The sequence below is a fragment of the Mytilus californianus genome, unplaced genomic scaffold, assembly GCF_021869535.1.
Source record: "Mytilus californianus isolate M0D057914Y unplaced genomic scaffold, xbMytCali1.0.p SCAF_10, whole genome shotgun sequence".
NCBI classification, from domain to species: Eukaryota; Metazoa; Mollusca; class Bivalvia; order Mytilida; family Mytilidae; genus Mytilus; species Mytilus californianus.
Genome location: NW_026262582.1, coordinates 11,132,827 through 11,143,638, shown reverse-complemented (window position 1 = coordinate 11,143,638; position 10,812 = coordinate 11,132,827). Strand labels below are relative to the sequence as shown.

The 10,812-nt window shown below is 30.8% G+C and overlaps 1 protein-coding gene across 3 annotated transcripts in view; it reads right to left on the bottom strand.

Annotated features, from left to right (window-relative positions):
* Positions 1-1,900: 1,900 nt before the first annotated feature.
* The window catches only part of LOC127717603 (sodium bicarbonate cotransporter 3-like), a 113,676-nt gene continuing 104,764 nt past the window's right edge, over positions 1,901-10,812 (bottom strand). For all 3 annotated transcript variants that reach the window (XM_052223307.1, XM_052223308.1, XM_052223309.1), the window contains one exon: positions 1,901-9,500. In XM_052223307.1, coding sequence (XP_052079267.1) covers positions 9,263-9,500 — 238 coding nt within the window. In that variant the 3' untranslated portion in view covers positions 1,901-9,262. The remainder of the gene's footprint in view (positions 9,501-10,812) is intronic.

The window sequence follows — 10,812 nt, the reverse complement described above, 5'->3', positions numbered from 1 at the left end:
TTTAAATGTTAGCAAACTTGATGAACAAATTGTGTAAAATTGTCTTTAAAGGGCAATAACTCCTTAAGTGGTCAATTGACAATTATGGTCATATTAACTTTTTTGTAGATCTTACTTTGCTGAACATTATTGCTGCTTACAGTTTATATATATCTATAATAATATTCAAAATAATAACAAACAAGAGTGCACACACTGAAATGTCTCGCCTTCTTTACTAATCATTGATATTATGTTGATAGTCCTAAATATAAAGCTATCCAAGAAAATGAGGTCAAGGTCATATAAACCAAACAAGAAATACATGTACACCTTACAATCATTCAATACACTAAATATAGTTGACCTATTGCTTATAGTTTCCAAGTTACAGACTTAACCAAGAAAACTAAACATTGACCAATGAACCATGAAAATGAGGTCAAGGTCAGATGAACCATGCCAGGCAGACATATACAGCTTGCAATCCCTCCATACAACAAATATAGTTGACCTATTGCTTATAGTATTAGAAAAATAGACCAAAACACAAAAACTTAACACTGAGCAATGAACAGTGAAAATGAGGTCAAGGTCAAATAAAACCTGCAAGACAGACATGTACATCATAAAATATTTCCATACACCAAATACAGTTGACCTATTGCATATAGTATTAGAAAAAAAGACCAAAACTCAAAAACTTGACTTTGACCACTGAACCATGAAAATGAGGTCAAGGTCAGAAGACACCTGCCAGCTAGACATGTACACCTTACAATCATTCCATACACCAAATATAGTATACAATCATTCCATACACCAAATATAGTATACAATCATTCCATACACCAAATATAGTAGACCTATTGCATACAGTATAAGAAAAACAGACCAAAACACAAAAACTTAACTATAACAACTGAACCATGAAAATGAGGTCAAGGTCAGATGACACCTGCCAGTTGGACATGTACACCTTACAGTCCTTCCATACTCCTAATATGCTAGACCTATTGCTTCTAGTATCTGAGATATGGACTTGACCACCAAAACTTAACCTTGTTCACTGATCCATGAAACGAGGTCGAGGTCAAGCGAAAACTGTCTGACAGGCATGAGGACCTTGCAAGGTACACACATACCAAATATAGTTATCCTATTACTCATAATAAGAGAGAAATTAACATTACAAAAAATGTTAACTTTTTTTCAAGTAGTCACTGAACCATGAAAATGAGGTCAAGGACAATGGACATGTGACAGATGGAAACTTCGTAACATAAGGCATCCATATACGAAGTATGAAGCATCCAGGTCTTCTACCTTCTAAAATATAAAGCTTTTAAGAAGTTAGCTAACGCCGCCGCTGCCAGATCACTATCCCTATGTCGAGCTTTCTGCGACAAAAGTCGCAGGCTCGACAAAAACTGCAAAATTTTGTTAAAACTACCAATTCTGTAGCAGCTACCCAACAATGGGTTGTTCGATTCGTCTGAAAATTTCAGAGCTGATAGATCTTGACCAACTGAACAATTTTACTCCATGTCACATTTGCTCTAAAAGCTTTAGTTTTTGAGATATAAGCCAAAATCTGCATTTGACCCCTATGTTCTATTTTTATGGCGGCCATGTTTGTCGATGGATCAAAAGTTTGGATACAATTTATAAACTAGATACCCTAAGGAACATTTAGTTAAAGTTTGAAGGTATTTGGCCTAGTAGTTTCAGAGGAGAAGATTTTTGAAATTGTTTACGACGACGATGGAGACGGACGCCAAGTGATGGCATAAGCTCACATGGGGCCCTGGTGAGCTAATAAGAAAAGTTGTGGAGTCTGAAAAATTGGATGGACTGATACAGTCGATAGACTACTTACTTAGACCATGTGGCCACTGAAGAGGCCCTGTAAAAATAACAATTATATAATAAAACTTTATTTGATAACATAAAGCAACCTGTCTAAAATCAAATTTCTAAATTACAATAATCACAGTGACCTAAAATATACACCGTATCACACAATCACAGTGAAATTATATTACATCATCACTAAATATAGCAAGTCTATTTTTATGGAATTATGCAATAACCTTACAATCTCTATTCTTACATAATATGCAGAATATATGAATTAAATCTGATGTTTGTATGGAAATTATCTGACATAAAACATACCAAGACGTAAATGGGACTTTCTTTAATAAAAAAGTTCAAACAGTTGGTATCCTGAATAATGCAGAATATATGAGTAATGTTTGAATGGAAATTATCGTATATAAATCATACTGAGATGTAAATGGGACTTTTTTTAAGTAAAAAATTTTAAAAGTTGGTATCCGAAGTCTGAACAAGAATATTTGATAAAATAAAAAAAAAAAAAAAATCAGTTGCTGCATACTGAGGATTGAGGATTTCTGGATTAAAGTAAAAAAATCCTCATGTAGTTATATAAACTATTCCACATCATACCACCAGTGGCAATCTGTAGAAAAATGAGTTTGGCTAATTATAGCTTTGGAAATATTAGATCTCTGAATTTGTTTGTTTTAAAAAACAGGCATATAAATAAAGGTTCCAGAAAACGAGGCATAGTATACCAGAGAAGATTTAGACTTTTAATTCGTGTTTAGAGGATAATAATAGATAATGTATTACATATCCCCCCCCCCCCCCTTCCTCCTAAAAAAATAGAACTAAATCAGAAAAAATTGTACAAACACAACAAAAAACAAATTTTAATTATTTATTTAGAAATTGGAGAAAAAAAAAATAAGAAAAGTTGTTGAGTCTGGTCAATTGGCTGGACTGATAAGTGTTAAGATATTTGAGGCATGCCTTTCTTGTGAGGTGACATATTGGTAATCAATTTATTATAGACAATGTGTCAACTGGTGACAATGAAAAAAAAAATATAAACCAACCCTTATTAGGAAATGATATCATCCACTAGACTATTACGTAAGGTCAATTCAAATACAATTCAATTGCCACAGTTTCTCTAATTCTTTGTCCATTTAAACCCCTTTTGACCAGTTGGATAAATTTCCAATAAACCATAAATAGTGTCATGGGATTTCTGGTCATGTTTATTTTGAATATTAGTTTTTTGTTTAATCATTTAAGAAAAAGATTCTACCATTTTACCCAATTCATTATAATAATCCTCCTGTCTCCATTGTTAAATGTTCAAATTTTAAAATTGACTATCTCAATGTATCTTGAGAACAAAAAAAAAACATAATCAAAGAGGTAGAATCTATATCTTCCATTAGTTCATTATACAAAGGATTGAGTTTTTCAATCACGCCAAAAACATAGCTTATAACAGATGTTAAAGAAACAGACATCAATATATTACTTTTTTTTTTAACAAAGCACACCAAACTGAGGTAATATAAGGGTATTATACATAGAACTTCTATTTGATTAAATTAGGTAAAAATAAAATTCTACAAAACATTATTAAAACAAAATTTTCATACTATCTTATGGCTTTATACAAATATATGACTACATGTTAAAAGATTTTATTTCAGATTGTCTCCCTTGAATTCTCAAAAGAGTTACAATGGAAGACAATCTAAATTTTCATGGCTTTATAAGATCATAAACAGGCACTCAGTACTTTCATTTATGTCTGGATCTGGTTCTTCCCATTTGATGTGGATTATCAACTAATTTGTCATTTCAAATAGCCTGTGAAACAACAGAACTATCACATCAAATGATTAATTGGTGACACTGGTTTCAGGACATTTATCAAATAATTGATTGTGATTGTTTGTGTTTATCACCACTTTCAGCACACTTGGCTATATCATGGCGGCCAGTTTTATTGATGGGGAAGCTACAGTGCTCTAAGAGGACCATGACCTTGACCACTAGCAATCCTAGTCAATTAAGGTGATACCCAAACTTCTTAACTAAAATTAATTTGGCTAGTTAAATTATCATAAAATTTTGACAAAATATTAACTTTGACCCTTTGACAAAAATACAAAAATTTCAAAAAACTTGAACCACACACTTTATCGGAAAAAATTATATTGGATATATAGCAGTTTGACACACACACACAAACACTAATTTTGATCATCGAGAAGCTTAATATTTCTTTAACAATAGAAGGCGATTTAAATGTTCAGCTGATTTTTACAGAGTTATCTCCCTGAAGTGTTATGTACCACCTTAAGACCAGGATGAACACACCTCATCACAAGCGGGGTTCAAACTCACAACCTCAGTGTTGACAGGCTACGGATCACTGTAAATGAACTACTTAGACCACTTGGCCACCAAGACTGTCTGTCAAATGAGTTGCATTGATCGATTGGTTGCTTAACATCCAGTGGCAAATATTTCATGTAGTTTAGGATGACAAATGAGTGGATATTGGAGACATTTTTGTTATTAGTCAGAAACATTATTTGAGAATATTTAAACACTGTTTAAAATTCTCCAATATTTTCAATTTAAGGTAATAAATATTGATCAATATAGGCCAGTATAAATAAAAATGATTTTAGACAAGGGAGTCAACTCAATTTAGCTTGATACAACAAATAATACAGACAAAAACTTAAATTTTTGACTAAGCAATAAACAGAAGAGTAGACACAGAAAAAGCTGAGTATATATAATGCACATAAAGCAACACAATAAATTAGCACTGCACGTAAAGCTTCATAAAATAACAGGATAAATGAGCACTGCACATTTAGCTACACAAAATAACAATAAATTAGCACTGCACATATAGCTACACAAAGTAACAGGATAAATGAATCAAGTTAAATGTTAACCTGAAATATTTGTGTATGACAATGTTATACATATCCTTATACTTAAACAAAATTCTCAGCCAGCAAGGAAAAACAGAAAATATGACTTTATGTGTTGTCTGAATGATGTAGATTTTTCTTTTATATAGCTCCCTTGTGAATAGGAATTTAACAAATACAAGTAATTTCATTGCATTGTTATAGTTCTAAAAATCCTGAGATTCAAAATTTTGATTTCAATGAAATGCTTATAGGCAAGCCAACAGGCTGGTAGTTTATCTATTCATCATCGTTTGAACAAAATCACAAATTAAAAAAATTCTATTTAAATTGTTATCAGACAATGACTGCTTGGTATTCAGTCTTAAATGATTATACAAATTACAATCTTCGAATTAAATTTTTAATGACAGGCCCTTGTTGACAAATATTACCACATGCAGTGCCTGACCAGATTTATGGGAGAAAGCTCAATTCTAATTGGTTAACATCAGATGGTGAATAATGAATTTTTAGTGATGTTTTCCCTTGTTACAAGAGAGACAACTCTTTATCAAAAAAGTAAAAACCTTCACTTAAACCAACATGACAAAAACACTATCACTTAATCTAACAAGTGGATTTAGTAGCTCACAGTATATAATACTGTAGTAAAATTGCACGATCCCTTTCAGGAAAATGATTTCAAGACACTACTTCTACATCATAACTTATATTGTGTTTTTTTATTTTTCAATAGACAACAATGTACATCAGATATATTATGAAGTTATTTATTGAACCAATGAAATCATTTCAAGTTTAATTGGAGGATGAACCCATGGTATCAGTTCATTAAAATACAATTCCTAATGAAGAAATTTCATGATGTGTGAATCCAATCAAATTTCTTCAGTGCAAGACATCATCAAATAAGATTTGAGACAGTGGACCTAAAAACCATGTTAAAATATTCAAAATTTTGAAACTGAAAAATGAAATATGTTGACATTATCTTGTAAATGAACTACAACTTTTGATGATTTGGGGTTTTTTTTCCTGTTAATTCTGTTATAAAGCTGTTTCAATGGTAATTTCATATAAATGAAAAGTTTATAATGGAAAATCAGAATTCTATGTAACTTGCACAAAACTTATAGGATGAAGAAAATGAAAATTTTAACGAGAGTTTTTTTAAAATAAAATTTAAGGGACATGTTATAGGATGTGATAAATAAAGCAGAATGCTATTCAACATTTATTTATAAATCTTCTAAAAAAGGAAATTATACCCTAATATAAATAAAAATCTCAATTGTAAAAATACCCTCATTATTATAAAGCCTTGTCAGAGAGAAATCAACCCTATGCAGCATGGTGTTATAATCCAAAATCTTGAAAGGTAAGCTGACAAAAAAGCCAATATTTCCCATTGTGCATCCCAAAATTTAAGTTTTTATTAGATTGTGTCAACTTTTACAATATCAAATTTAGCAACAAATATCATGAAAATTTAGGTCTATGTAGCTATAATAAAATCTTTGTCAATTTGTGAATTTTTTTTTTACATAAGGTTGGTTTGCTTCCGATGCAGCTCAAATAAAGATGAAAACACATTTGATCTTGTTTTAATCTCTTTGATGAGATCTTTGGTTACAGCTCTAAAGGTTGGGACTATATTTCTTCCTAAAAGTTGGGACTTTATTTCTTCTATGTATATAAAAACCCCTTTTTAAAAAAAAGGGCTTCCACAGAATAAACATGTCAGTACAAGACTAAGCTAACTCTACAAAACAAATAATTATGCTGAACATTTGTAAATTAAAAATACAAAATAAATTGTAACAGTGGGATGAATGGTGGAAATAAAAATATCTCTAAAATTGCTTAAATTATGCAACAAACATAGAAAAGAATGCAAACAAAAGCAGACATCGTTTTTACAATTAAATGTATACACAATGTCCCTATTATGATTCAATTCAATACACATACACTAACAAATAATGATAAATACTATAATTTGACAAAAGTAAAGCATAAAGAAAAAATGTTATTTCTAACAAAAGAAAATGGATTTCAAATACTGAAAAAAACGAAAGTTCTAAGGATTTCATGTTCAAATTCTCTGTTAGTTACTGTTCAAAAAGATGTAAGGCAGGTTATCAAAAATAGATTCTCTATTTTATGTGTAAGATACGATATTCTCAATTCAAGTTTATCAAATTTAAATTTTTTAACATGCCAGCTGTAGTGAGGATGCTAAAATCTTTAATTTAACTATCAAGAGTAGAGAAAAATAGTAACTTGAGAGCAATCAGAGGGAGAATTTGTTTCTCACATATTTTTCAATTTTTCTTGTGTAAAACTTATACATCGTAAAGTACAATGGCAATGTTGCCAACTAAGCCAGCAAAGTGGCAAATATTTCAAGCATAGTTAGTTCTTCATTCTTTACCCTTATGTTTGACTAAGGCATCCATACAGAATGTGCATACTCAGGTCATCAAGAAAAACAATACAACTGCAACACTTTACCCAATAAATAAAGTTTGATTCAAGTAATAATTTACAATCCATGTAAAACAATTTAATTACAACCCAAACTCGGCAAAGCCTATATTGTACAATTCATGGGGTGTATACTCAGTATCCACTTATTGATACATTAGTTCAAGTGTGTTAACAAAACAAGCATCTGTACAATATAAGCATTATAACAATGTCATTTAAATAGTACTATTTTATTTTTCATTGTTTCTGTTCTGTCAATGCGCATGACTTAATCTAGAAAGTCTTTTTCTTGTTACGGACATTCCCAATTGGCCGTTTTCTTGTTACGGACATTCCCAATTGGCCGTTTTCTTGGTACGGACATTCCAAATTGGCCGTTTTCTTGTTACGGACAATTCCCAATTGGCCGTTTCAGAATTTAAAGGACTATGGGTAATTTTAATGTTCGTACCCCAAAATGAAAATAACTTCACATCATTGGTTGAATTTCAATTGTTTATGGACCTTAACCAATCACAATGTTTTGGTGTAAACTTTTGGAAATATTACCCGGAATGCATTAGATTCTGAAAAGGAGAATTGGCAGTTCCTTTCATCAAATATAAGAGTTTATAACTAACTGTCTGTATCAACAGACATTTTAACAAATGAAAATAATCAACATTTTGAGAGCTTGTTCACTCAAACACCTATTAACACCAAGGCAAGTCATTATGCAATGACCACTACATGTCACTTTTTTTTCTCTAACACTGAAATTAAAAGTTTTCTCTTAACATTTCAGCTTTACAACAAAACAAATTTGATCTCACAGACCAATAGTGAATGTTTTGCAAACGTCTACATCAAACTGTCACAAAATTGAAGTCAATCTTAGTTCAGTCTTAGAATTAGAAATTGGATTATAGATTATAAGTAAGTGTATAAATATCAAATAAAAAAGTAATGCTGGATTTCTTTTATTGCTGTTTTTTTTGTCAGCATATTCTCATTCTTAATTCAAGGTATATGAATATAGGACATAGTTATCTAATGGATCCACAATGCGTTCACCTTTCAATAATCATTGTCAAGCTACTGACCAAAATGAAGTCATTCTGTTAAGTAGTACATTAGAAAAATGTGATGAAAATATTTGTTGACCTAACACAAGGTCAAGATGATTACAATATATTCCTGTCTCTATTAGTAGGGTATAGTAAAACTCATCTGCAAATATAACTTTAAATTTAACAATAAACAGGAGGTCAAGGTTATTTGTTCTCTTACAAGTTAATTGTCAATGTACATATTTAAGAACTCAACAAAATAAACGAATATATAGTTATGACAGATTCATAAATGAAATGGCTTAATTCATACAAATATAATGCAAACTGTGTCAAAATAAATTATTCTTTAACATGGTTATCGACTATTTATCTAATTGCTAATGAAAATGTATAACATTAAATGAATGATCATTACCCACTCAAAACACTATTAATTGAAAAATACAGCACGCAAATTATTTTTCTACACATAATCGCAAAGTATCATTCCTATCTATACATTTACCCGAGAACCATATTTACAAAAAATCGATAAACCCGATTACTGGTTTTTTAAGTTCGTTTTCAGAGGAAAAAAGAGTCTTAATTGGAAAAATATGTTTTGCTAATATGGTCCAAGGAGATTTATTTACAGTTCGTTCAAATGGACTTTTCAAAGTTGTCCTGCTATTTGTAAATGTACTTTATATTTAATTGCAATTAAATAATTCATTAAATAATAGAATTATATACTTAAACAAGTAACTGTATGCAAAACCTGAGAGGTTTTGTCAGTATGCTGCAACATATATACCCACAATCTTAATAATACGTCCCGTAAACGGGCGTATAAAAATAATGCTTTCAACTGTCTTAATCTAAAATAATTTTTTACATTTCTGAGAAAACTCATAGAAATGGCATCATAACATATGAGAAAGTCCCTCACTGATGAATATCCATTAGTTAGTCTCTTTACACTCTCTCATCACTTATATTATTCATGGAGCTAGAGTTACTTGGAGGTTCTATCACGATTTCTATCGGCTTGTCCTTGTCAAGAAGATGGTCAGTTTCTTCTTCATCAATGTAAAAATGGGTTTTCTTTGGCTTTTTCTTTCCTTTAGATGGCCTATGAGGTGACAAAACTTCCATTCCACTGGGAATTGTGGGAAGTTCTTCCGATTCTCTTTCTGTTCTCCTCTTTGTTTTTCTGTAAAAAAAGGAAAAAAATGAAATTTAATATTTGACAAAAGAATTGCATTTTTTAAAGGTTACTAGATACTTTCAATATCTTGTTTCTGGATTGATTGATTAATTGCTGCTTAAGAGTCTGGCTGGGGGAGGGGGGTTTCCTCATTTCATTATATTGTTTTATTTTTAAAACCATTTTTCTCTATTCTGTATTTATTTTGACCATTATACTCTATTCTTTATATTTCATCACACCATTAATCTCTATTATTTATTTTTTGGGGCTATTTTTCTCTATTCTTAATTTGTTTTGCCCTTTATTCTGAACTTTTTGCCCATTATTCTCTATTCTGTAAACCTCATCCAGTTCTGTGTTTCATCAACTACAGCAACTGATGGTATGTTCAAAGCAGGTACAAAAATGGTGTTTAATGAGTCAAATAAAGAAATTTAGGCCATTTCAATACCAAGAGTAAATCACATTTGTATCAATTGTAGATTGAAGAGATAAAATGATTTTATTTTGTACTTGAAGAGATAAAATGATTTTATTTTGTACTAAGACCAAAAAATATATATGTGCCATAGAGAAGATGTGAAAGATGAGTGTTTTTAATTCTTATGATTTAAAAAAATAATACTGTCTCTAACAGTTTCCAAGATAATAGACAAAACTTGCCTTTTACCCCTGTTTTTTTAAGTCAGCCAAGTTGGTTGGCAGGCTGGATCATTGGACACATTTTTTAACACCATATGAGAAGTTGACAGTGGGGACAATTTTCCCTCATTGATATTTGAATACCCCTTTGTAATATTTAACCCCTGTGTTTGATTAGAAGTATTGTAGTATATCAAATGAACAATGGGACGAGTAGGCAATTCAATTTTTCATGGTAGGAGGGTCAAAATATCGGGCTAAGTAAAAAAATTTTAACATCTTTTTGAATATTTTCATTCAGACCAAATACTCATTGGGGGCATTATTACTATATAAAATAGCGTGAATAGTTATGGTGATATGAAAATCTGAGGCCAAAAGGGGGATGGGTGGGTTAATTTTACTTGGTAGGGGGTCAAAATACAATGGCTATGTAAAAATCTTACTACATCTTTTCCAACATGTTTTATTCATAACAAATACTTATTGAGGCATAATTCCTATGTAACATAGTTTGAATATAAATGAGGTTTTGTAAATATGGTCTTTAAAGGGGATCAAAATACCATGGTTAAGCAAACAAGAGTGCACACGCTGAAACGTCTCGCCTTCTTTACTAATCACTGATATTATGTTGATAGTCCTAAATATAAAGCTTTATTACAACTGTCAC